This window comes from Callospermophilus lateralis, chromosome 2 (assembly GCF_048772815.1).
Source record: "Callospermophilus lateralis isolate mCalLat2 chromosome 2, mCalLat2.hap1, whole genome shotgun sequence".
NCBI classification, from domain to species: Eukaryota; Metazoa; Chordata; class Mammalia; order Rodentia; family Sciuridae; genus Callospermophilus; species Callospermophilus lateralis.
In genome coordinates, this window is record NC_135306.1 from 10331852 (window position 1) to 10359577 (window position 27726).

The 27726-nt window shown below is 43.1% G+C and overlaps 2 protein-coding genes across 3 annotated transcripts in view; one reads left to right on the plus strand and one right to left on the minus strand.

Annotated features, from left to right (window-relative positions):
• The window catches only part of Psmb7 (proteasome 20S subunit beta 7), a 54865-nt gene extending 29789 nt beyond the window's left edge, over positions 1–25076 (plus strand). Inside the window, exons 7-8 of the mRNA XM_076845499.2 lie at positions 21923–22074; positions 24838–25076. Coding sequence (XP_076701614.1) covers positions 21923–22074; positions 24838–24949 — 264 coding nt within the window. The 3' untranslated portion in view covers positions 24950–25076. The remainder of the gene's footprint in view (positions 1–21922; positions 22075–24837) is intronic.
• Nek6 (NIMA related kinase 6) overlaps positions 21288–27726 on the minus strand; it is a 78063-nt gene continuing 71624 nt past the window's right edge. For both annotated transcript variants that reach the window (XM_076845501.2, XM_076845502.2), the window contains exon 10: positions 21288–27629. In XM_076845501.2, the coding sequence (XP_076701616.1) occupies positions 27519–27629 (111 nt within the window). In that variant the 3' untranslated portion in view covers positions 21288–27518. The remainder of the gene's footprint in view (positions 27630–27726) is intronic.

The following is a 27726-nucleotide window of genomic DNA, read 5'->3' on the forward strand; positions in this document are numbered from 1 at the left end:
CCTTATTTTTATGTGGTACTGAGGATGGAACATGCTAGGCAAGTGCTCTGCCATTGAGCTGCCACTTAGCTACAGCTGCAGCCCCTTCACATGTCTTTGCTTAAAATGTGGCTACCAGAAAATTTATCTAGCAGGGCTAATCTAATTGTCTCTTGAACTTGTCATTGTTGTACACCTCATTTTTTTTTCTGCCATATTTTGGTGCCATCAGTACTTTAGCCTTGAGAATATTCTTTAAATGAACTAACTTTAAAAAAAATAAATGGAGGTATAATTTGTGTATTATAAAATTATAAAATGCACAGGGCTATGAATTTTGGCAATTGTAATCAGAAGTAACTGTCATTCAAGTCAAGACACTGAACATTTCATTTACCTCCAAGTACCCTTCCTAGTCAGTCCCTTCCTGCTCTTTCTTATAGCCACTTCAGTTCTTCTTAAATTTATTTTGTTATTAAAAAATTTTTTTTAGTTGTAGATGGACACAATACCTTTATTTATTTATTTTTATGTGGTGCTGAGGATTGAACCCAGTGCCTCACACATTAGGCAAGTGCTTTACCACTGAGCCACAACCCCAGCCCCTTAAATTTATTTTTAAGTATAGTTTATATCTATGAAATCCTGGGTGTGGTACACTGGTTATAGTTTTCTCCAAGGTACATGAAAACAGGTGCATACTGACAATAGAAATAGGAATGTGTTCTGGTATCACCATCATGTGTAAGCACAGGGGGGATGAATATTAAGCTCCAGGGACTGTGGTTCTACCTCAAGACATTCCTGTCTGCTCCCTGTTCTTGAAACAGTGTATTCTTACTTGCTGCTGACTCCTTCTCACTGCTGGTGTCTGCCAGCTAGGGGCTTCCTCATTTATATGTGTCCCTGTGCTCTATTGGACACACCCTGTTCCTTTGTTTGGTGGCTCTTTTTAGAGGCACCTTCCCTGCTTGCCAATGACAGCGGGAGCTTCTTGAGGGTAGGGGCCATGGAATCATCCCTGTTCCCGAGCTCCTGGTGTCCAGTACGTGCTTGCCGAGTTGAGACAGTATAACTGAGCTAAAGCAAAACTGTCTGGGAAATGGAGGGACTTCCTCCTTCCCATCTGGAAAGTGCTGTGAAGTAACAGAGGAGGATAACTAATACTCTTAAGTAGTGTACAGTAATGGGGCAGAGTCAGCAAAGCAGACACCCCATTAAGTGCGTGAGTGAAAGAAGATGGAGCAGGGGGGCAGATGCGCATTGGGAGGGTACAGGCCAGAAAAGCTGGACTGGTAACAGCCCAGCCAGGATTCTTAAATGCCCAGCATGAACCTCTGCTATTTCAGGGCACTTTAGCCAAGGACCTGCTTCAAATGAAACCCTTGGTTCAAAGTTTCCTGCCGAATAACCAGTGAGTTCAAGGAGTATGAAAGGTCTTTAAAAATTCTCACCCATTTGTGACCCAAGTGCTGCCTTAAGTGGTCTTGTAATTTTCATTTTCTTGCTGTTAGCCTGGAAGTTCATGAACAGGGACTGTGATTATTCATTTGTTTCCTTACACCTAGCGTGGTCACTGGTACCAAGGGGGTATTCAGCCAGTATCTGTCGATGGGTAGATGAAGAAGGGCCAAAAGCAACCTTACCTTGGGGTTCTCACTGAATTCATCATTCTTTGAACGTTTAGTGCTCATGGTTCTCAGCTGTGTTGGAAATGAAGCCTCATGAACTTGTATTTCTTCTGGATGATAGGTCTCACACTTTATTTTATTAGTAAAAGGTGTTTATTCAGACATCATACCAATGTATCAGAATAGTGGATTTTGAAATATGTGAGTTGACCTGATTATGAGGGTCAGTTTTGGAGTAGTGTTTTATGATGATAAATTGCATGGAGCTGTTTGTTCTCCCAGCTTTTCTGTGTTAAGGTTGGTGTAAAGTGAGTACCTGGTGCTGGTTTTACCCATAGGGTTGTGGGGCAGGAATGCTGGTGCCAACCGCCCTGATGCCTTTTCAATCCATTTCCCAGATACCCTTGAGGAATTTGACTATGGTATCTGGATGTTAGTTTGGTGGTGGTTTGTATCTTGAAAGTTGCTGAAATAAAATACAGATTTACTTTAGAGTGGGGAGCAAATTAAGGAAATGAATCAGATAACTTAGTTTTCTTTCCATTTCATTTCTTTCTAAGAAGAAATGTTTTCATTTGGCCTAGTGAGAGATTTAAACTCCTGAAGATTACAATTCATTAAAATGGGTAGAAGATTAATATTTAGTCTGTCAAGATCAATACTGTCCCCTTTTTGCACTAATTGTCAGAATATCGTGTGAGGGCCGCCGAAGGGTAGTGGTGTGCGGCAGGACCCTCACATCACAGGGAGATGATTCAAAGGCAAACTGTCCTGCACCCTCTGGTATCGACTTGCAAATTAGCATCTGGAATCTAATTAAACAAGCTTAATGAAAGTAGCAGCTGAATGCTGCTGGAAAAGACAATCAGCTTCCCCCTTCTCTGATACATACTCTGTACTATTGAAGTTGGTCACCAAACACATCGTGTGAGCACAGTTAAAAAAAATTAGCATTTATTTGAAGAATAGAAACTGTTTTTCATTCTGTTATGCATTTGGCATGCTCTGGCGTCCCATGAGAGCCATGCCACAGCAGATAGTGCACAATATTTATAAATCCATGACAGGCAATAATAGCAACTTGAAAAATTCTTTTGCTAGAATCTCAAGTTGAGAGCTGCCAAAAGCTGAGAGGATCAGATCTGCAGTGGCAGCTGCTGTGCCCTACAGTTAGAATTCTAGACTTTGAAGATGCTCAACTTAAAGAAATGAAGACTGCAGGCCTAGCCAATTTTTGCAGGTTTCTAGAGCTCTGGCTCTCTGCCTTTTGAAGATGACTTGCTGAAGCTTCTCCTCTGCCTGAGGCATGCTAACACCAGCAGGATCTTTTTCCCCAGTCTTAGTGTGTCTTCAGTTTTAAGTAGCACATGCTTAGTCAGTGCCAACTGTGATGGTCCTTTCTCTGTGCAGCACTGGGGGGTGACTCTTACCCTGTACCCTTCAGAGGGAAGCTAAGAAGATAGATTGTGACGTATACAAGTGCCACTTCAGCCATCTGATTTATGGAGTCATATTTCATCACTTGGCCAGAGATGGCCTCTAGAGAAGCCCTTGTAGATTGCTAAAGATGTGAGCAGCTCTTGCCCTAAAGGCTTGTGGTTACCTCACAAACGTGATGCCAAACACCTGGCTACTGAGAGGAAACGGAATTAATCTGTCATTGTAGGCAGCTATAGATCCACTTTAAATAATGAAAGACTTGATACTAGTATGTTGTTCTGACAGCAGATTTTAGAAGTAACTGTGTGTGCTTTTCTTTAAGTCCAATAAAAGACACCAAAGTTGCAGATTCTTTTGTGCTTTGCAGGTGGATAGTAGTGTGAGAGATCTGCATTATTTTGACTTCAAAAAAAGGGACTGTGTTTAGTTTGTCACATGGGATGGTTCCCGAGGAAAGCATAGAACATGAGTTCAATATAGTCAGATGGAAAGGGGCTAAGGGTTTAGGCCCTGGAGGATTGGGCTGTGAGCCTCTTTCCACTATATTCAATGTGTGACTTGGGCAAGTGGCAGGGAGGTCCTCATCTGTGAGATGGGAGATTCAGAGACCTACCTGCAAGTTGCTTCGAGGAATAGGTGAGGGTGTAAAACACCTTCTTTGGAGCACACAAAATTGGCTCTAAAATATGGCAGCTGCTTTTATTTTCTAGTTATTTAATAGTAGTATACAAAATGTCGGGGCTGGGGATGTGGCTCAAGTGGTAGTGCGCTCGCCTGGCATGCGTGCGGCCCAGGTTCGATCCTCAGCACCACGTACAAACAAAGATGTTGTGTCCGCCAAGTACTAAAAAAAATAAATGTTAAAAAATTCTCTCTCTCTCCCTCTCTCTCTCATTCTTTCTTTAAAAAAAGTAAAAAAAAAAACAAAAACAAAATGTCACATAGTAACGACTAACATGATTATTTGTGCTGGCATCAGGCTTGGTGATTGATAGCACCTGCTTAACATATAACACAGACCATGAAAGTACTTTCCTATTGTGAGAGGGAGGTATGGAAAGCACCATCATAGTAGTCAGTGTTTACATCTTGTCAGACTCTGTTCTAAGAGCTTTTTCTGCATTATCTCATTTGCTTTTTAAAAATTCTTGTGAAGTCAGTACTTTGTTATCCCCATTTTAAAGAAAAGAAAACTGGGGTATAGGGAGGTCAAAAAACTTGCCTGAGGTCACTGAGCTGGTCGAGCCCTGATCAGCCTGACTTGGGAGTCCTCTGAGAAAATTTGACCACTAAAAGGCTTCTCTGACTTTTTGCTAGGTCTGTGTATAATTCTTTGACAACAGAATGGGGAAGACATCTTAGTCCAGAGTAACAGAGGCGTGGGCAGCTTCTCGTCAGAGAAAAGGAAAAGCCCTAGCTTGGCAGGGAAAACCTGCCAAGTATCATAGGAGGTATGGAAATATCTTGAGTGAGCTTGGTGATGTGAAGGATCCTAGGAACAGAAAGGTGCAAGGAAGTCAGAGGGGGGTGGGGGAGATTGGAAACCTAAACAGATACAAATTGGTAAACGTACATAGGTCATTTGGCTATGGAAGATCCCTTTTCCCCCGTCTGAATTCTAGGACCCCCCCCCCCATCTTTTACCTGTTCTCTACCACAAATATTCTGTGGTAGCCCCCCACCCAGGGTTCACATATTATCTACAAGAGCCATTTTTCTCTAGAAGCTGATGTACGGATTGGTATAGCCCTTTTCACATTTAGTAATGAGACCAAGAAGTCTTTAACTACTGGTGAGTGGCATTCGTCCACTTGAGGGAAATCATGAATAACTTGAAGAAAAATAAAGAAAAAAATAAGCAAGACTATCATATTTGAATAATGAGGTGCTCTTTTTTTCCCAACTGCCAAAACTTTTTAATCTTCCTCAACAATTGTTCTGTCCTCCGTCTTATTTAGGTTGCATCTGTGGACTCTGAGCTCAGGAGCCCTGACAAGCGGCATATGAATTCTGTATTCATTAGTGATCTTGATCCAAATGCCTCTGTCCCTGCCACGGGGGCTCAGGTGTGGAAGCTGCTGGCTAATCCCACCAGCTGACATTTGGAGGTTTAATGACTCCATAGGAAGGTGACCACTTGCTGGGAGGTTTGCTGGCGGAACCCACACAGCAGACAATGGAGATCAAGGAAGATGATCAGTGTTTAGCCGAAGCACCTTCCTGTGCAACTTGAACCCCGTTGGCATCAAACACAGAGTTTTAAGTAAATGCAAAAATTAAAAAAACGTGACCTTCGACAACTACTATAAACAGTGATTTTCCTCTGTCTGTTGATGATGCTTAAGACTGTTTCTTGTAGCACTGTAATATGTGTTAGCTTAATTAGCTGAATTTGTCTTACTTTTCCAGATTTTCAAATTTATGGTTATATTTGTCTTGTAGTAACCTCATCTTAGGTGTCTTGTATGTCTGGGGAAAATTGTATAGTTAGAAAATTCTTTTTAAAAATTTTATAAAATTCTATTTAAAAATTTTATTAAAAATGCCTTCAGGGAATTAGGCTAACATTTTTGTTTATTATGCTCACTTTCTTTTTAAAAATTACTATTAGAATGCAGGTTTATGATTGACTTGTGACTTATCATTAGATGTTTTGACTGTTTTTAGGTTCTCTAGTCTAAGTTGGATGCCTTATTATTATTTGGTAACAGCTTCATTGGTAAATAGTTCATGCCCATACAGTTTACCTGTTTAAGTGTACAACTCAGTGATTTTTAGTATACTTAAACCACAATTTCATCAACTTCAAAAAACAAACTCCAAGCCTATTAGCCGTTTTCCCCCCAACCCACCCAGCCCTAGGCAACAGCTAATCTACTTTCTCTCTTTATGGTCTTTTCTATCCTGAACACATATGTGCTTGAAGCCAAGCCATACATGTGATGATTTCTTTCATCTATCACAATATTTTCATAATAATTAATTCATGTTGTAGCATATATTTTGATGATTGAATAGTATTCTACCATGTGGACATTTCAGATTTTATGTATCCACTCTTTACTTGATGGACATTGGATTGTTTCACCTTTTTGACTGTATTTATAATGCCATTACTATGAACATTTACGTAGAAGTTTTTGGTGGACGTATGTTGTGATTTCTCTTGGCAGTATACCTAGGAACTGGATTGCTGGGTCATCGGGTGACCTTTTGTGGAAGAGCCAGACCTTTTCATAGTGTCCCCCTACTACCAGTGTATGAGGCTCTGATATCTGCACATCCTTGCCCACATTTTGATTAGTCATCCTGGTGACTGAACTGGTATCATGGTAGTTTTAATGGATCCTTTATTGCTTAAGAACTAGTGCAACAGTGGAAGTGTTTAGATAAATCAATTCAAACACAGGAAATGTTTCTTTTGCACCCTGGATTTGCATAGTAATTGGGTTGATTGTGCATATATTGAAAGGTCCCTTTTGGAGTCTCTATATGAGGGTGTTCCTGCCATTTTTTTTTTTGGTCATAATTCCTGACTATTGGCTCTCCTTGATACCTGAAGCATTAGATGTAGTGAATTGTGTCTTTATTTTTGGACCCAAAGATGTAATTTTCCTCAATTGTTTTCTCTTTGGTTTTATTTAACATAAAACATTAGCTTTTCGAGAAATCAGAACCTTAAGATACAGTCCCCCAGGGCCCCCATGTGGAATTATTTTTAGTAGTGATTTCTAAAGACGTTAACCAGTTAATTTTAGAAATGAACAGATTTCTGTGGTTCAGTGGGTAGAGTTAGAAGATGATGAGAAAAACTGTCAGTGGTAAAGCCTTGCATCAGAATCAGATCCCCTAAGTTGTTCCTCTTTTAAAGTGAACTCATTCTCTTGAACTGGAATCCACTTGGCAGCTACTTTGGAGGGGCAGAGGTGGGGTAAGGTTACTCTGTTGGTTCTTGTTCCATTTGCATTTTGTAGAGAGCAAAGTTTTCTTTGGTCTTTCACCTGATGTTTCAAGACTGGCTCTGCCTTCTTCCATACAGTGATTGGATTTCAGAAGTGATTACTTCTCTTCCTTTGATTCTCTGAGATGTTAGTCTCCCTTGACTTAGAAGTGGCCACTTAAATGTTAGTCCTCTGGCCAAGGCCCTGTCTTCTTTATCTCTGTTTTTTCCAGAGCCCCAGTTAATGGTGGTGGATAGTTTTCATTTCCATTCTTGCTGTTATATTTTGCCATTGATAAAAGGTAAAGTTGAAAGTGGGATATTTCAGGGAATGGGTGAAGGAAATTTTGTGAAGTGTGTCTTATTCTTTCGTCCTTAGTCTCAGGAAGTAAAAGGGTGGTGGTGGTGGGGCTGAGGAGGAAAGTATGGTTTATGAAAGTCTCCTTTTGAACCAGACCTCTGGAATTCTAGAATCAGTAAACCTTAAGAAAGTGACTCTTTATAAATTTTTTGAACATATCTTTTCTGATTTTTTGAAGAATAATGAAAGGATAGTTGCAAATAATATACTGGCAAAGTTATTGATTTAAAAAATTATTTTAGTTGTAGTCGGACACAAATACCTTTATTTTATTTGTTTTTATGTGGTGCTGAGGATTGAATCCAGTGCCTCACACATGCTAGATGAGCACTTTTACCACTGAGCCATAATCCCAGCCCAAGTTACTGATTTTTTAAAAAAAATTTTCTGCCCAAATTATTTCTGTTCTAAACCTTTTCATGTCTTTTGTCCTGTTCTGTAATTTCATGTTCTCATATAACCAACATAAGCTCCATCCATCTGCAGATACTTACCTGGTATCAGGTGAATGCAGTCTACTTCACTTGGTGCTGCAATAGGGCTGGTATTATAAGAGGTCCTACTGAAGTTTTCTGCACAGATATTAGCAAAGCAAGTTGAAAAGAAAGAATATTTCCCTCTGTAGAAGATAGGTAATTATTTATGATGCATTTCTTTGGAGCCAGGTGTCCCATTAGAAATGTTTTTGCTTTACATATTTCTCCTGTGTAGGGCATATCATATAGGAGATATTTCATAAAGTCTGGTGCTTGCTGTGCCTGTGGTGAAAATCTACCAGGGAAAATGTTAACTTTTTGGTGACCAGGGACTGTTTAGTCAGAGTCTAGAGCTAGATTCAGGGATAGTGCTGAGTGGAATGTATGTTTGGTAACTTCCAAGTGTACAGTTGGAATTCAAAGGAAGATATTGGTAGTAAAACATTCAGCATCATGATATCAAGAAATGAACTTCTTTAATTTTTTTTCCCACCAAATCAAATTGCCTCTGCCAAATTGGGTCTCCGTTACATAACTTAAGGCACTAAAAATGTTTTCTTTATCTGGTACTTACTTTTTCTGGTACTTAAGCCAAGATTAAGGATATCAGAGCTCCTTGGGAAAAGATACGAAAGAAAGTCTTTTATTATTCACTGATTTCCTTCCATTTTAGAAATCTATTTTATAAAAATTTTGAATCATAGCCATTTATTGAACAGTGGCTTTCAGGAGAAGAGGGGACCCCTATGAAATTTACTGTCAAAGTGAGTCTCTGTGCCACAAATCCAAGAAGTTATCTGTGGTTAGAGGCTTGCAAGCTTTTGAACAATGGATTTCCACTTGGCCTGCATATGGGTTGGAGAAATACAAGAAATGAAATATAGGACTGAGTGTTACTGGATGGTAGCTTAGAATCTTATAAGTTTTGTCTTGGCAGGTAATTTGGCATAAATTGTTAATGTAAATCTGGGTTAGTGGTGAAGACGTTATTTTAGTAAAAAAGATAAACTGCTGATTAATTCAGCATAGAACTCAATTACAAATTGAAAGTGTCTCTGCGGGACTCCCGGGCCCTAAAGACAGCAGATGTTGAATTGATACTCCAGCATATTTCACAGTGGTATGAAATATTAACATGGTTTATTATACTTGTGTGGTGTGCGATATTGGAAAGGGGGAGGTGGTGGGCAGGTGGGTGTGCAAAGCAGCCTGACATTACACATCCACTAAAACACTGAAGTGTGATTGTGAATTTTAGGAAAGTTTTCTTTCTGTCTGTCTTTCTTTTTTTCATTTAATGAAATGGCTCTGTGGAAAAATTAAGTTTATAATAATATTTGGGTCTAAATATTTAAATGTAGTACGTGTAGGCTTACATTATACTTACATGTTAAACATGAAAAATGGCAAATTTTATTAACGGTCATGTAAGCGTTTGATGGGACCACTAACCCCAAGAATAGGGGCCTGGAGGGCCCTACTGTTTCACAGAATTGGTTGTCAGCTTTCATTGTCTGGAAAGTTTTAAATTGCTGCTGTACTCTTTTTATCTTCTGATCTAAAACATTGTAATTTTAAAAATGCCTCTATTTCACACAGGCAGAGAAGTCTCATTTCTGTCCCCCCATATCCCCAAAAAGTGCTTCATAGTTTTCATATATCCCTACCAACTCAAGGGGGAAAAGCCAGAAAATTTCTTATATCAAAAGATTTGAATAAACAGAACTGCAAATATTTGATGGGATTGACAATTCTTAAGAGGGATGCAACTAAAGTTGGCTTAGATAGGATATTTCAAAGCCATTGCTACTCAATGGCAGTTTTTTTTTTTTTTTTTTTTTTTAATGAAAGCCTGTATCAAGTGTAGTTTTTGCTAGTGGAAGTAAAGACAGTTCCAAAAATAGCCAAATGATTCCAAATGTTATGGTATGACTACACCCTGGATACCTTCTGCTCTTGTGAAGATTTTAAAAAAATATTAAAAAAAAATCATGCACCTTCTTACATACAGCTTGGCAGAGGCGGGTGGTGGCAGCGGATGGGAGGTTCCCAGAATAGTGTCTGTGTTGCTCATGAGTTGCCATTTGGCTTCTCTAAGGAGCCAATGGGTCATGGTCCTTCAGAGATGTGGAAGGTGTGCCTGTGTTCCACACACTGTGTCATTGCAGAAGCTCTGTGCCTGCTCATGAGATGGGATTCCCTTTCTGAGTGACATCTACAACCTAGTGGGTTCGACAGGCCCATAAACAGCTGCTAAAAGTGTGACATGAAAAATATGAGAATGTTCCATATGAGGAGGGCTATTAAAGTAAGACAGAAGCAGAATTGTTGGACTCTGTCTGGGAGACTTATTTAAGAGGGTGTCAAAGAGCATGTGGTGGGTTGGGGAGGTAGGCTAGTGTGTGAGGCCATGAGTTCAGTTCAGAAGAAGAAGAAAAGAGCGACTCCTTATTTGACCTTGGGGTTTGAGGACAGGAGGACCGGAAGCCTGAAGAGAAGAGGAGACCATTCTGGATGAGGAACATCATGCACAAAAGCATTTCAGTAGGGTAATCCTGGAAGTTTGGACAGCTGAACATATTTGGAAATAGGAAAACAAAACTCCAGACAGTATCTAAAGTTGTCTGGATGGTCATTTCTTGAGTCAGTGTGGCCTTTTAATTAGCATCCACTCTTCAGTGCGAGACACGGCCAGGGCTAGCAGCCCTGTCCCTGCGTGTGAATATTTAGTTTAGAAAGCTGCCACGTTCCATTAGAGGTGGTTGTGTTTCAGCAGTGGGTGCAGGAGCCGTGTAGACTTTTCAGATGTCCTTTGAGATTTACGTTGCAGTGTAATTGGGAGATGCTGGTACTTAGTGTGTTGTGCATGGCGGAATGTGAGATTACCTGCTGTAATGAGACCCCAGCAGCATACCTCAGGAAGGTAGTTAAAGTTTTAACCTTAACAAATAATGTTACTTGTGAGTTTCTGTGAGGTAATTTATACCACTCTCCCCTAACCCTGAAATTGTACAGAAATGAACAAAGATACGAGGTTGTGCTTAATAGATATTTTTAAATTCCACCACCTACTGGTACAGATTTTTAAAAATATTTGCAGTGAGCACTGTATCCATAGAATGCAGTCATATTTGTAGTTATTGTCACCCTCTCATGACATTGGAATATAGTTCCTCTAAATTCGGAACTGTGGCAATAACATACAATTAAAAGGTATAAGTACCTATTAACTTGATTTCTTGACAAATATATTGGCTCTTAACTCAGATGAATGGAGTTGAGATGATTGAATGGTTAAAAACAGGCACAATGGAAAGTTCATGTGTGGGCTTTGAAGAGGTCTGAGTTTGAGGATTGATTTTTGCCTCTTGGGTAACCCCTGGTAGCCTCAGTTAATAAAATAGAAAATTTGCTCCTAAAATAGGTTGAAGTCAGCCCTTCAGGGAATTGTTGGGAGGGCCATGTTTGTGGGTTAGCAGAAGTTTGCTCTCTATTTCACTCATTTTGTTTACAGAGAGCTTTTCTATATGTGTTTTAGGGAAAGGTGAACATTTGGAGGCAGTACTGATGCAGTGATTCTCACAGACTTTCCTTTGGAATTTGATGAGTGTGAATTCTGAGGTAGAAAAGCATCAGGATGTTTTACCACATGCAATCAACCAGATGAACCATGGGATGTTAGAGCAGCATTGTTTAAGTCATGTTTGCAACTATGAAATAATTTTAGAGGTGAAGTGCTTTAAAAAGATAAACTTGAGTGATTGATCACGAATGTCTAATTAAGGACTAGACAAACTTCATTAGTATGTTTTTGACATTTTGTCTTTTGGCAGGTATTGAGCATGCTAGGTAAGCATTCTACCACTAAGCTATATCCCAGCCCTTTTTTGTATTTTTTCTTTTGAGACAGGTGTCACTAAGTTGCCTAGGATGACATTGAACTTGTGATCCTCCTTCCTCAGCCCCTGAGCAGCTTAAATTACAGGCAGGCGCCACCATACCTTCCATTGTTTTCTTGGGTGAATACAAACAAACATGGACTTTGGAGCTAGACTAGACTGTGTTGCATCTCAGACCTTCCGGTTGTTGGTCTTGTGTCTTGGGTTAGTCTTTTCCACTCCACTTCCACTCTTCCATCTCCTGGTTTGGTAGCATTGGGTAAGGGTAGTAGCACTTGTAAGTGTTGTTTTAAAGAGCAAGTGGAGCTGGGCACCGTGGTACACACCTGTTTATCCCAGTGATTTGAGAGGCTGAGACAGGAGGATCCCAAGTTCAGCAATTTAGTGAGGCTCTAAGCAACTTAGTGAGACCCTGTCTCAAAATGTAAAGGACTGGGGATGTGGCTCAATGGTTAAGTGCCCCAGGGTTTAATCAATCCCTGGTACCCCCCCCCCCAGAAAAAAAAAAGTAAGTGAAGTAATGTGCTTTGTAGACAGCCTGAAGGCAGTAAATATAAGCTTTCTGACTCCTTTTAGAATATAATTTCTAGTGAAAATGTGCTACTTCATACACTTGTTAGTGTGACATGGCAATAAATTCTTGTGTGAAAGATGTGCATGGGTGTCAAATTGCATTTCACTTGATGTATAATGATTACCTTCCTCATCAGTTTGAACTGGGAGTACTGAGAAACCATTGCTTGTTGCATTAGTAGTTGTGGAAGAGTGAGACTTTCGCCTTGTAACCTTGGTTGTGAATGTTAGAGAAGGGAGTAGAGTTAGATCTGTCATGGATTTCTTGTGTACCAGGCACTGCACTAGCAGTTTCTCCTGTATGTACATCTGCATGGAGTACCTTGTGTAGTTCACATCTGCTGAAGATCAGGTGCTAATTAAAAGGTTAGGTGCTAGGTGCAAATAAGGAAATTGGGACCTTAAAAATGTTGACTGACTTTACCACTGACATCACACAGCTTGTAATCAAAAGAAGTGGATTTGTACCCAGATCTTTACATCTTTACTTCTTTACATCTAGGTCCCCACACCACACTCAATATACTTAGCATACTAATCAGCCCCAGACCCTATAAGCTTTCTTTTGCTCTATTTAAACCTGCCCCACATCCAAACTGAATTTGTGTAAAGATTGTCTGAACTTTGGAGCCCAGGAAAAGGTGATCAGCCAGGAGCTTCATGGAAAGAGATCTCAGTTAGTAGCTCCTCATGATCTCCCCCACCCCCACCTTACTTACTCTGCCTTACTTAAGTCCATCTGCTTCTACTTCCTTACAACTTGACCTTGCACAGGGCCAGACCCTCATGCTCATGCGTCTCCCATAGAAATTTCTCTCTGCATTCAGTAGTCTTGCCCCTATAGTTAACTAATCTCTTGTGCTCTTTCTGCCACTCTAGAGGCCAGACAGGTTTTATTTGGGAGTCCTGTTATCGAAGAAGTGGTGTTGACAAATTGATCTCAGCCCCAGTATTTTTTTCTCCCCGGAATGGCCTCAATAGACTTTTAGTGATTCTAATTTTATCTTGTCCCCTTTAGGTAACATCCTTGAATCTACTACAGAAGCTTACCATTATTTACAACATATATTAAGTTAATCGTTGTCTTTCTATTAGCCTGCCAGAAAAATAGTCATCTTTGTGTGTAGGCTACATATGTTCAGAGGAGTGGTCAGTGCCCATGGCCAAGACTAGGAGCCCAGGTGGCACCTGCTCCTTCCCCTCTTGCATTCGTTCCTGCCTGATGGCTTCTCCCCTCTCACTTCTATGCTTATCCTTACTGCCCCACTATCCTTTATCACTGGGAATATTCTTAATATTCTTTTGGCAGTTCCTCCCCCACTGTTTCTAGTTGCAGTTTCTGAAAGCACAGTTCTAACTGTATCATTCCATAACCTAAAAATTTCCATGTCTTTTCAGTGGTTAGCATGAAAAGTTTTCACTCTGTGGCCTATAAGATTCTCTGGAATTTGGCCCTACTGGACTATCTGATCTTTGATTTGTCTTTCACCCCTATCTCAAGATTTGGCCCTGTCCTCATCACCTGCATTCCCTGAAACCTCTGAACACCTACCTGTAGCTCCTTTGTCAGGCCTGTCCTTTTTTTTTTTTTTTGGTAATTCTGACTTCTTTACAGTATGATTACCTATTTGCTTCTCCTTGGGGCTCTATGCTCTTCCTGGGCAGGCGCTCACCTTGGACCTTCCCGGTATGCAGCATCTGCAGAACAGGTTCCTATCTGGGCATAGTGCACACTTGCTAAACTAAGCTGACCCAGGCATTTCTGTTGGAGCTTTTGCATCATTTGGAATTTTGTTTATTTGTGGCCATCTTGAAACTTCCTAGAACTAGGGTATACTGTACTTCTTTGGATCTTCTCCCTGTCCATTCTAGGCCTTGTGAGGCTGTAGGAGCAGGATCGTGCAGACTCCACACGCACACTGCGCTGGATGGCGGGTTCCAGTCTCTAGACCCTAGAAGCAGGATGGTGGGTAGGCTCTGTTTGAACAGCGCTTCTGCTGGCTGCAGACCCTGTGTTCAGCCTCCACTTCTAACTGGACTGAATTTCTGTCATCACTGTCCTGAGACATGCCTGGGGTTGACCCACAAAGCAGATTTACTTGATTGCTTCCTCCTGTATTCAGGTGATGGCGCTTTCAGTGTCTCTAGGAATTTATTACTACATCATCACTGGCTACATTGCTTTAGGAGAGAGAGATTATTAATATCTTATTAGTATTGTTGAGCATATTTCTCACTTTCTTTAAATTCAGTCTTTTTTATTGTTTTTTTCTCTGGTTATGTTTGATTCAATGCAGCCTTGGAAATATATATTTGTATACACATATGCTGTGAACCCTGATTTCTTTTCCTTGTGAAAAGCAATATGTTCTCATCTCTTTTGGTCCCTTTCCCTCTGGAAGCTTAGGTATTTTTCTTCCATTCACTGTCACAGATTCTAGCAAAACCTCTTGCTCACCACCAGTTTTCCTAATGGTCGTGTAGGGAAACATAGGCTTTGGTGATCCAGGCGCTAACTTGGAACAGATCCCCGAGTTTCCCACTTGCACCCAGCTGTGTGCCTTTGAATGGATTAGCCAGCCTTTCTGCCAGCCTCTGTTTCCTGAATTGTACAAGCAGACAAGGGTTCAATAAGGAACAGAAGCGTGAGGCTCAAAGCTGAGGTTGGTGTGGGTGCCCGGTGTTAGTTCTCTCACACCCTTGCCTTTTTCCTTCTGTCCTAGGATTTGCTAACAGATATGGCAGGAACATTACTATCTTTTTATTCTTCTTCACAGCCCTTGGGCAGAGTTATTATTTTCATTCTTACAAGGGGACAACCTGTGGCTCAGAGCTTAGAATTGTGTTAATGCTTGACACAATTCTAATGTCAACCTCTCCTGGGCCATTGTAACACCTCTGTTCCTGCCTTGAGTTGCAGTCACACTCTTACTCCTTTGGTGATCTGGTGTAAGTCCAGTTACTACTAATGCCTTACCCTTAGATCACTTCTCTGCACACCACAGCAAGTGAGTGGGCAGTGCAAATGTGACCTTAAAGCCATGGTCACCAAGCACTGGCTATGCTCACCAATTCCCAAGTGTTTGCATAGGCAGCAATGTTTACCTGGATAGCTCAAGCCAGACCCAAAATTTGGACAACTTTGCTTTTGATACACTGCCCTGTCTGAAATAAATAAGTAAGCAAGTAAGTAAGTAAATAAATAAATAAATAAATTTGCCTTTTCCGCTGTGAAAGATGTCACCACACATGGGATGCATCAGGTTTGTGCAGGAAGCCTACTGCTGGGGTTATGTATTGCTATTTTAAATACTTTTTTTGAGCTCTTTAAATTTTTATTCAATCACTAGTCATTAATGACTCCTTTAGGCCACATCATTGACTTGGTCAGAACTTAACAGGACACTAGAAAACATTGTGTTAAAACTTCCTTTCACAGCCATCTTGAGTGGTCCCCACTTGGAACTGGAGCAATTTTGGAATTACTTCATTTGGTATTATCGGTCTCATAATTTTTCCAGTGTCTGCAGAAGGTATGAGGTGCCATCCCTTAGGTGCAGAAGTTTGGTGCTCTCTTTTTAGAGTCCAAACTTACATCCCACCCAGACTTTTAGCTGCTGTGATACAGATCATCAGAGCAATAGTTTCTGTTTTATTTATTTTTTGCTGTGCTGAGGATCAAGGCCAGGCAGGGCCTCATGTATGCTAGGCAAGTATTCTACCATTGAGCTATACCCCCAATTCAAAACAATAGAAAATTTTTCTATTTCAAATCAAAGTGATAAAAATAATGTAGATTTTGCGAGATGAATTTAGACTGCTTCGAATTTTTAAAAAAATCTTTTATTTGTTTATTTTTATGTGGTGCTGAGGATTGAACCCAGTGCCTTGCACATGTGAGTAGGCGCTCTACCACTGAGCTACAGCCCCAACTCTCTGCTTCAATTCTTTTTAAAATTATTTTTTGACAAAAATTGTAGATTTATACAGGTTGCTTTGAAATACATATACATTGTGGATGGCGAAAACAGGCTAATTAACACATGCATTACCTCATGAACATTTTTTTGTGGCTGAAAACATTTAAAATCTCTCAGCAATTTTCAAGAATATAATACATTATTGCCTGTACTTAGCATGTTGTACAGTAGATTTCTTGAACCCTATCCTCTTGACTGTATTTTTGTATTTGAGGGATATCTCCCCAGCCCTTCTGTGCTTTAGGTCTTCCTGAGTTAAATCCATGGTTGATAATATTAAGTAGCAAATCGTTTCAAATTAAATATGAACTCAGTAGCAGATGGGAAAATGGATGAATGCCATGTTAATTCAGCCTGAATTCAGCCAGATAGTGGCTCACATTCTTGTTCACACTGGCTCCTTGGCTACATAAACCGCAAATAACCAGTTTTGTTTCTTTTTAAATTCTTTAAAATTTTGGTGGAGTTTCTAGTGACTCATCATACACATGTATTTTCACATTCCAAAGCTGTGTCTAAAATAGAATGTTAGGTTTTCAGTCAAATACATATTTAATATTTTGCCTGTCCTCCATGAAAGTAAAACCTGTTCGGTATGCATAACCTAACAGTCAAATATGGAGGGTTTATTTAAAGAGTGTTAATTTGATGCTGAACTGTCCATAGTGCCCATTGGCTAGCACACCTCCATTGTACTCTGGTGACATTCCCAATCTCAAAACCACTTTAGTGAGAAGAGGATTTCGATTGTAGCTGTAGACAAGAATAATGTGGAAAAGTTTCTTTGCAGTACTAGTTTGGATCTGCACCATAGCGGATGCCGAGGTAATCTATCAGTTTGTGAGTGTCTACAAAATGCAACTCTCTAGATAACAGGTTTAAAGTAAAGATTTAATACAGTCTCCATCTCCTATGATGTTGCAGTGACAGTTTAAAACTCATTCTCTAAATCTCAGCAGACTTTATAGCCAGCAGTGGGCCAATATAAAGTTTAATAGCATTACAACACATAAATCATCTTTTAAAGATGCTACTAGTAGCTCCAATATTAAATGCAGACAATCGCCTGTGGTATAAATAATTTATCAAACACCATTTCAGATTAGCCTTCCATGCTGAGTTATTTATTTTAGCCTTTTCTGTACGATTCCTAAGGCACTTTTTGAAAGATCCATTACTGGTCAGTTTAATGAACTTGGGGGTCTGTTTTGTCCCCTCAAGCACTCGGGTACAGCTGTGGTGACCATTACGTGGCCGACGTGGCCCTCTTTGTGCCTTTTACAAGTGCTGCCCATTTGTCATGTAGTGGTAAATGGAGCTGCACATTGGAGTCCAGGGACACATTGTGCGATGCAGTGATGGAGACAAACAGATAGCTCTATAAAGTGCTGCTTGTCACAGCTGACTTGTAGTACAGTACATCACTCTTATTGTAATCTCATTTAAGAAGCAGGGGTGGCCCCAGGGACTGATATTCCCAGTTAGTTGGTCTTTGTAGCCATAAAGCAGGAAGTGTTCCTTTTATATTCTCTGAACTTTTAGGGAGTGTGTTTTTTGCTTGGATTAATTATTGCAGGAACTTCTTGACGGCCCTGGGTGAAGATCTGTTGGCAGGTTTGCTAGGACCTCCTCCTGGTTTGGGGCTGGGTGCAGGCATTCGCTGCTAAGAGATAAACTATGTTTTTTTAGGAGCCCTCTGGCTTGCTTTATTAAATAAGTTCCCAGTTCTTAAGCAACAGCTGTATGCCAGAGACTTAATAGGTGCTTTCTCCACTTGATTTCTAATTTGCCACAATCCTCTGAGGTAGGATTTATTATCATTCTGTTATAGAGGAGGAGACTGAACTCAGAGGTGAAGTGACTTGCTCAAGTCTGCATAGCAGTAAGTAGACTAGGGATGCAAACTCAGTCTGTCTGCTTCCACATCTGCCAGGTGACCTTGAACCTGGGTCCCTCAAATACCATTCAGTGTTCAGGGTCATGGTGGTCTTTTTGAGCATCTCAGTGTAAAAGGAAGCCAGCCCTTCTCCTGGAGGGCTATTTGTTGAGCAGCTGGGATAGGTCCTGTGGTCCAGCCACACACTGAATCTCCAAGTCCCTTGCGGCAAGCAGTGTAAACCCATGAGCAGCTGGCCAGGGGAGGGTGCTGGCCTTACCAGGAGAGAGCATTGCACCTGGGCCTGGTCAGCTGGGATCCCAGGCTCTGCAAGGCCCTTGTCATGATCCCCCTGCAGCAGCTGTCCCAAGGCAGATGCTGCTGAGGACCCAGGTCACTCTGCATCTTCCCAAAAAAATGAGGTGCCATTTCCCTAGGAACAGTGAATCCTAAAGGAAGAGATAGCGTTTTCTGCATTTACTGTGAACCAAAGGCAGATAGAAATGTGGTGTTTCCTCCACTTCTTGCCTTTAGTTTGTGGTTTGTCTTGATAGTTTTCTTAAATATTTGATATCACGTGTTAAAGACAAAAGTTGTTTAATTGTAAAATTTTACTATAAAGAAAACACAGTATGAATATGCCCAGTAATGTATTTGCATATGTGTTTAGAATTCTGTGTATGGAATACTGTAGTTAAAGACAGTATTCAACATATAAAGCAGTTCTTGGAACACAGTAGGTCTCTGGGAATATCTGTTGAAGATCTTAGCTTTGTGTGGAATGGGCAGATAGAAAGAACTCTTGGTCATTTTTGACCCTTTTGTGTTTTAAAGGGTTTTGGTGGTGAGGCGTGGAATAGTGAAGTGAGCCCTTTAATCTTGACGTTGGCCTCTGATGTTAAATGGTAGAAATGTTATCCCAGTGAGGTTGAGAGTAGAGAAGACCCTTTGGGCTGGGCGCTGGGGGCAGTTTGGGAAACACCTTGCAGTGGAATGAATGTCAGAGAAGCCTCTAGTTGGCTCACAGAGAAGTTGGCAGGCAGCAGCTTCCTTCTCTTATAGTTGACCAGATTCTGAGGACACTAGTGATAGGGAGTGAAACAGTCCTGAGTCAGGGGACTGCTGCCTGGTGTCCCCAACTAGTCCCCAGCCCAAAGGTTACTGTGAGCTGGTGTGTTCTTGGCATCTGTGGCCCTAGGGTCCTATGGACCTATTTCAATACTTACTATTGACTAGCTGTGTGACCTTGGGCAAGCCAGTGGTTTCCTCTCAGCCAGTTTTCTGATTATACCATCCTCAGAAGATGCTTGGGGGCAGGAGTAAACAGGGTATCGATCGCTCAGTGTTTGGTACATTGTAGTAGGTGCTGAGTAAATGTAAGGTTTGTTTGATAACATCTTTAGTCCTGTGGATATGGGGGGTGGGTGGAGAGTTAGGATCTTGTGGGGTTTTCTTATTTAAGGAACCATCTTCCCTAGGATTGGTGAAGAGGAAAGAGATTTAAAAGATTTTTTTTCTCAATTTATAAAAAAATATTTACATTTAATAGCACACATGATAGTTTTATGAGTAAATCAAACTATACATAGTACATTTCAAAATTTGGCAAATTTTAATTAGTTATCTACTTATATTACAGAATATTTGCAAAATAAAAGTAGAATCACCCGTACTCCGAGAGCACTGTCAGCAGTCTGGTTTCTGTGTGCTCGGTTGGATTCATTGGCATTAGATATGCGTGTCTAATATTATGTGTTTATTTTTGTTTTCTCTAAATCTTCCCCCATCCTCCGAAATGCAACCATTTGAGAAATTGAGACCTGCAGCCCTAGGTGCTGCCAGCAGGATTGTGATGACCACTAGTGCTGTTGGCTGGTGCAAGTCCCCAGCTGCAGCGATGTGAGAAGACAAAGCAGAGGAAATGGGTAAATGTTGGAGAAGAGCAGGAAGAGGGAGAGGAGCTGAGAGGCCAGGATGAGCAGGTCATTTCCTGAGTGCATTGGGGAACACGCTTCTGAGGATGGTCACCAGTAAAACAGCCATGCAAGTTGAAATGAGGATGCGTTTAGTGAACTGGTGGCTGGGTTTTGCTGTCTGTGTGGCAGCAGCACCACCAGCAGCCATCTCCTTGGCTGAGGAGCAGCTTTCCCCTCTGGTTTCTGGTCAAGTGTTTGAGAGACTATTGGCAATGCAGGAGAGTCCCTGATTAGTGAATTCTGTTTAGAGTGCATTCCTACAGGGACCATATGTGCCCCAGAGAGAAACTGTCTTCATTAACCCCACATGGATCCCAGAAAAATAACCCCCTAGTCCTGCTGCTGGCTTGGTGCAGATCAGATCCCCTTCCTGCAAAGCCTCTCTGTTTTTCTCTATGTCTGTAGAGGGCGCTCATGTCACTGGTATCTGAGGCTGGCCAGAGGCTGGCAGAGGAGCAGGAGCCTCGGGTGGGCTCACATCTCCTTACAACTTAAAGCCAGTGGATCTTTTGAGGCTCTCAGGTTGGAGTTTGGGCAGGGAATCTGTTTCTTGAAGGTGGTTACTTGGGCAGCAGCTGCAGCACAGCATAGAGGCCTTTCTTTGGGACGTTGGTCCGTTTATGTACATGTGGCCTAAAGGGCTTGGACTTGGGCTGCCTTTGGTTGGTTGCATTGCCCTTTGCCGAGTGCCCTGTGTCCTCCCCGAGGCTGTCCCGAGCTGCCAGTATTCCCGTGACTCCTACTCAGTCATCCTTCTGTTCTCATCACACTGAGCTCTGGTTACTTGAGTCTGATGTCCCTGCTGAACTCTTGGGTCCCTAGAGGGTAGGGACTTTGGTGCTTCATCCATCTCTACAGTCCTGGCACCTAGCACAGAACCTGGCATGTGATGGCCTTTTTATCTAAGAAAGGAATGGCTCCACCTTTTCACCAGTAGCTGTTGGGGACTTATACTTGCTGCTTCGAGGTGGAGTAAAGGAGAGAGTGATTCAGAGCAGTGAGTCACTTCAGTGAATTTGCAGGATCATTAGTGGGAGGAGATAAAGTCTCTTGGGCAAGAAGTCCCACCCTTGGCTCTGCCAGCATTTTCCCAGAACTGCTGTTGTGTTGGTGTTCGTCTACCCCCACCCGACCCACCCCAAGACACTGCCTTTCCATTACGTTACCTTTTACTAATAAAGTTTTATTGGGACAGAGTCATACCCATTTGTTTATGCATTGTCTATAGCTCTTTTGTACTACCTGATAGAGTTGAGCAGTTACGACAAAGACCCACTCTATGCCCATAAAACCTAAAATATTTACTACCTGGTCCTTTATAAGAAGAGTTTACTGACCACTGTTTTGATTGATAAATACTACAGCCCATAGTTCCCAGGTTGAGGTGATCATGTGATATGGAGTGGTAAGATTGAGAAAAGGGGTTCATGCATAAAGAGTTTGAATATCTCAGGTTCTGACTTATCTGCTGGGAGGCCTTGGGCAAGTTACTGAGGTATGAGATCGTTTCTATAAAACCTTGTTGAAAAAACACTGCATGGGGCTGGGTTTGTGGCTCAGTGGTAGAGCGCTTGTCTAGCATGTGTGAGGCACTGGGTTCATTCTTCAGTACCACATAACAATCAATAAACAAAATAAAGGTATTGTGTCCATCTACAACTTAAAAAAAATACAAAACACTGTACAGCTCCCAGAAGATTCTGCACACAGCTTGTGAAAGTACTTTGTGGGCTTCAGAACAGGTGTGCAGCTTGTCTGGGGATGGTACACATGGCTTCCTCCCTTTTTCAGGAGGAGGAGGCCAAGAAGCTGGTGAGCGAGGCCATTGCAGCTGGCATCTTCAATGACTTGGGGTCTGGAAGCAACATCGATCTGTGTGTCATCAGCAAGAGCAAGCTGGACTTTCTTCGCCCCTATTCAGTGCCCAACAAGAAGGGGACCAGGTGAGTGAAAGAGAAGATATTCTTCCTGTGCCTCTGGCCTCATGGACCTCTTGTTATCTCCATGGTATCTGGACCAGGTTTCTTTCCCATGTTGAGAAAAGCTGTTTCAGCCAGCCTTCCACGGGTCTGTGAGTCTGCTTTATGACAGTGAGCTATTGCCAGATGTGGGACAGTGACTAAATCCATAAAGTGTTGGTGCGAGAGGTGGAATGGGCTCAGGAGAGAGCCCTTGGCTGCAAGTTGGGATGGAGAGGTTTCAGTCATCTTTGTCCTTTCTTGAGTGTCTTAAAGAATCCCCTGAACTCTGCACGGAGTTCTGTGAGGTGTGTTTTCCAGGGCACTCGGCTCACAGCTTTTTACTTAGACTGCTCCAAGATGCCTAAAAGCCTCTAAACTAGTAGCTGGGAGCCTCTGAATGTTGGCTGTGGGAGTTAATGGTGTTTACTACACCAGAGGGGAGTCGTGCCACTGAGTTGGTGGCACATGCCATGCAGGTGCCTCATCTTGGTGGTGTGGGCCAGGCTCAGAGTAGTGAGTGAGGTTTTAGTAGATTTGCTGAACAGATCTGGCTGGTGTGTGTGCAGATGAGCAGCTTATTGGTCCAGCTGCTTGACCACCCTGTGGCTTCTGATCTCTTCCTGGAGCTGGGAAGCCAGAATATGGCTCTTGGGCTCATTCCCGAGTGAGTCACAGCTGCACCTGTGACCTCTGCCACCTCTGGAATGCTTGTGTTCAACTCCACTGTGGATATTCATCTCCAAGATTCACTCACAAGGAAAGAACAGCCTTCAGAGCCAGCAGTGTGCACTCAACTCAGAGTTCAGTGTGAATTGGGGTAGACGCCCAGCTGCAGAGAGCCCTCTGCAGGTGCTGGGGAATGCTGTGGCCGACTTACTGTGGTGGCTTTGGGCATCATTCTACCTCCATTTGAAGTGGCGGAGCTAGACAGGGGATCACAAGGAGTCCACGAAGTTCCCTGGGCCTTGAGCAGGAAGGGACACCACCCTTCAGGTACACAGTTGTGCTGGGAGCAGGCTTCACCCAGCTCCCTAAAGATGAGAATTGATAGTGTGGCTGGAGCCGGTTCATGGTGAGGAGGTGGGGGATGGGCAGAGAGGGGCTCCATCCATTCTAGACTGGAGAGTGTCCTGGGAGAGGATTCTGACAGCCACATTTGAGCCGCAGTATTTGTGAGCTGGGGATGTAGCTAGGTTGTGGAGCATTTGCCTGTCATGTGGGAGGCCCTGATTCCATCCCCAACACTGACAAAGAAAAAAGAGAAGAAGAGGAGAAAAGTAGTATTCTTGGTTGCCAAAGGAATCTGTGCTTAGCACAAGAATCTTTGTGCATAAGGGAGCGCAGCAGAGTCCTGTTTACCTGTAAAGGAGACTGAACACAGGGAGCAAAATCAAAGTGGCTAGGAGTGCTGGCTGGAAGACTAGCCAGGTGATATGCCAGTATTGGGCACAGGATAAGTGTGCCCCTGCCCTCAACAGGCTGCTCCCTGCCAGTGCCCTGGGGCAGAGAGCACTGCATTCACAATATCCACAACCTCACTCTCATCTTCTTGTCTGGTCATTGACGGTGGGGCACTACCCAGGTGAGAGGATTCCCATAGTGGACAGCAGGTCAGGGCAGAGCTAGAGTCCTGGACAGGGTCCTGTGTCCAATGCCAGTGTAGACCTGGCCTCAAAGATTCCTGGTGCCCTGTGGTGCAATCTACTGTTGCCCAAGGCAGAGGCCCTCTTTGCACACTGCCAAAGCAGGCACCTGGGCTTGGGTGCAGGGGAAGAAGCTTTCGGGTTTCCCAAAGACATTGGGGTGTGGTACACATGAGTCAAGCACATAAGGGCTACTGGGACTCTGGCTCCAAAGCACGAGGCTGCCAAGGGCCAGCTTGGTGGAAGTTGAATGACTTCTTCAAACCTACAGAGGGAGGAACACATTATGAAGAGGTACAGCTACTCACACCCTTGATAAAGAACACGGTGGGGACAGGAAGGTTTTGCAGAAATAAAGGGAAGCCCTTCTTTCTGCTCCAGCTCCTGAATTTAATATACAACTGTCAGATGTCCACTTTTTCTGCTCCCTTGAGCCCAAGTACCTGTTTGAGAGGCAGACTGTTCTAGGAGCACATGGTAATGGCCCAGCCAGCAGCCTTCCGGTAGTCCTTGCCAGCAGTACTGCCCCAGTTAGGAACATCCCAGAGGACCTGTTGAGTTGGTGCTGCTGTTTGACACTGTCCTAACTGCCAGCCTCAGTGTGGAAGTCCAGTTAACATGTGGCTTACAGGCTGCCCTATGCTCAGAGAGGCCCCTGTGGGTGCACTGCCAAGATGGCAGTATTGGTGGGTGCCTCCTAGTGGTAACCCCCCATGTACCTGCAGAGGCCAGTTAACTTTGCCTGAGTCTTAAGTAAGTTGCTCTTGTTGCTGGCAAGAGAAGGGCCATCTTGGCTTGATGAGAGGCTTCACTTCTGAGGGTTACTGACAGGTACTTTGGGGGAGGTTGGAGCCTGTGGTCACATAATCAAATGTTTTCTTGTATGTATGTATGGGGGGATAAGGTGATGGGGAAGGGGAGGTATGCACCCCCAGTGTCCTGGGTACTCTTTTTTGACCTAATGTGTCTACCAGGCACTCCCATTCTGGAGCACTAGAAAGCTGAGGGCAGGACTCAGGGCAGCCACTTTCTGCTCTCTTCAGCCTTCTGTCTGGCACCTGGAGGAGAATCCCAACTTTGTGTTTTTGTTTTTTCTCACTAGGTTTGGCCGGTACAGGTGTGAGAAAGGGACCACTGCGGTCCTCACTGAGAAAGTCACTACCCTGGAGATTGAGCTACTGGAGGAAACTGTCCAAACAATGGACACTTCCTGAATTGTGCTAGTGGGTGGCTGGGTATCACTCTGGAAATCGGGGGCACTGGAAACACCCTTGTGACACCTTCATTTGGTTCCTGTTTGCTGAATGAAGTGCAATAAAAAAAAAAAATGAAAACCACAGTGGGCAGCTGAGACCTGGGGACTCTGTGGTCATGGGGCCTATCAACCTTTCAGGCTCTTGATCTCTTGAGTACCAATCTGGGTTCAGGTGAGTATCAACTGAGGGCCTTCTGAAAATAGCAGAAGCTGGAAGCCAGACTTGGTTACTTGGATTCTTCACATGAACATTGCTAATTTACCCCTTGTGTTAACTTCCTCTTTGCTCAGGGCAGCCCCAGGGTATTTGGTTGTCCTAACAGGGTGATGAGTGCAGGGCAGCCACTGCCTAGTAACTGAGTAGGAAAGCAGTGTTGGGATGATGAGAGAGTGGGTTGTGGCACGGCTCCGGGGCACGGCACCTGCCTGGCATGTGCAAGGCCCCAGGTTCCATCCCCAGCTCCGGGGCAGGGATGGGGGTGGGGGGCGTCTCCAAGTTCTCAGGCCCCACTCAGTTCTAAGCACTGAGTAACGGCAGGCAGGGGATGGTGGCTTTACCATAGCTTCGTCAAACTGGGTGAGCTGCACTCTCACCAATTTCATGGAATCACAGAGGAATGTTTACAGGCTTAGCTGGATGTGATCACTTCACAAACCTACAGACTGCTGAGTTGTAGAGGGTTCTCATGGAGTAGGAAGTGGATGGCATGCAGAACACAAGCTCATTGGTGTGCCAAGGCTGCTATGCCAAGGGCAGACAAAGCAGGGACTCTGAGAGCCATAAACAGAATATTTGCAAATAATCTGTCTGGAATCAGAAAACTTTCAGTGGTCAGTGCTAGGCAGGAGACAGGGACTTTGACTTTCCTTTGGAGAAAACATTCCAGGGTGAGCCCACTGTGAGGCCAGCTGCCTTGTGAAACTGCGGGGAGTGGGCCAGGGAGAACAACGGGACTATTGAGGGCAGCAGCTTGGCTGATGATTATCAGAATTATTTGGGGGAGCTTAAAAAAATTCCAGGATTACTTGGAATGTCTGGAGCCTAACAAGTTGTTTCTAAAGGCTCTGCAAAATGTCGTGCTGCTGACGTGTTTCATTTAGGACCTCTCAGTTCAAGAAGAAATGTGTGGAAACTTAAAACTGTGCCTGACTCCTCCTCTTCCCAGAAGCAACTCCTTCCCTCATTTTATTCCCAACATGGAGAACAGAGCAGAGGCCGCATCTGGAGACAGTCTCGAGCCCAGCATTGTCACACAGAGCTCTGCTCAAAGATGGAGCAGTGGCCAGCCCAGGTCCTTTCCCTGGGGAAGCCTGGTCAGCAAGTTCACCCATGGAGCCAGGTGAAGGTGAGGAAGAACCTGACCCAAACATCAGCACTGCTGAGCTGTTACCAGGTGACAACAGCGTAGACAGAGAGTTAACTTGAGTACAAAAACGAAATTCAAACTATTTCCTCCAGAGCTTCAGTTTCCTTAAATTCACATTTATAAATTAGTCTTCACAGTTAATCCTGTTTGGGAACAAGAAATATGTGAACACGCTTCTGGTTTCCTACACATAATACAGTTGCACTTTAATTCTCAACTTGCATAGTCTATGCACTTGAGTTTTCAAAATGGTGAATGGCTCTCGCTATTGGATCATCTGCAGTATGCTAACTTGCCTCTTTTATTTCAAATTCTGTCAGCAAACCTGAAGGTAGATTAAATTTTCCTTCCCATTTTACAGATGAGGAATTTAAGGCTCAGAAAAAGCTACGAAACTTGCCCAGGTAACACTAGGAAGTTGCAGAACCAGAATTTGGAAAGAACAGCTTTGGGCAGAGCCATTAGATTTTTCATGTAGCCCATGCTTCCTTCTCACAGAGGAAAATGCTTAACACTGATCATGCAAAGAACCATCAGCATCACAGGAGGTGACAGTGCCTGACATAGGGCAAGTGTTCAGAAGGTGGCAAATCAGACCTCAAACCACACACTCCAGGCTGTTTGCCTCCTGAAACTTGATGCTAGATGTTGGGTTCTCCTCCGTTACTCAAGTTACAAAATGCAGATAAAAATATTAGCAAAATCTCTACTCTACTTACAAAATTATTTCCACTTATCCCTTTATACAACAGAGTAAATTAAGCACACAGCTTGATTGTTTGGAAAGATACTTAAAAACTAAACTTCACTTGCTAGTCTTTGCAAAGGCTCACCACACAAATCACACTGGTCCTGTCCGTGTAGACCTGGCCACGCCCCTGGAGGAATTGCCCAAAGATTCACATTACGGTCCAGATACGAGGGGGCTTCAGTGGCTCACTCTACTGCTCTTGTTAACCCACAACAGTACAAAGAGAAGGGCCTTCGGAATTTGCCCATTGCCTGGTGCTCTGCGTTCAGTGTCTGCCTTAAAGGCTGCCTTTGGGGGACCTGATGGACCCTCTCATGTCAGCTGATCCAGGCTACCAGGTCACTTCAGAGAAGAGTACTCAAGTAAGGCAGAGTGGTGTTGGCTTTTGACAAGGCACGGTGCACGCGTGTTCAGGTGCTGGACATCCAGATGTGCATCTGTTTGGCAGCCTGGTGCACATACCCGATGTCTGGTCTCTGATCAGGGTCAGGATAGATACACATGCTGACCAGTTCTCGAAGCTGCGAGGGAGAGAATTTTTCCCGTTAATCTTGTGAAAGCAGCCTTATTGGGCACTTCTGTGTCCTGTGCACACCTTTGGGCAAATCTGTTTGCGTG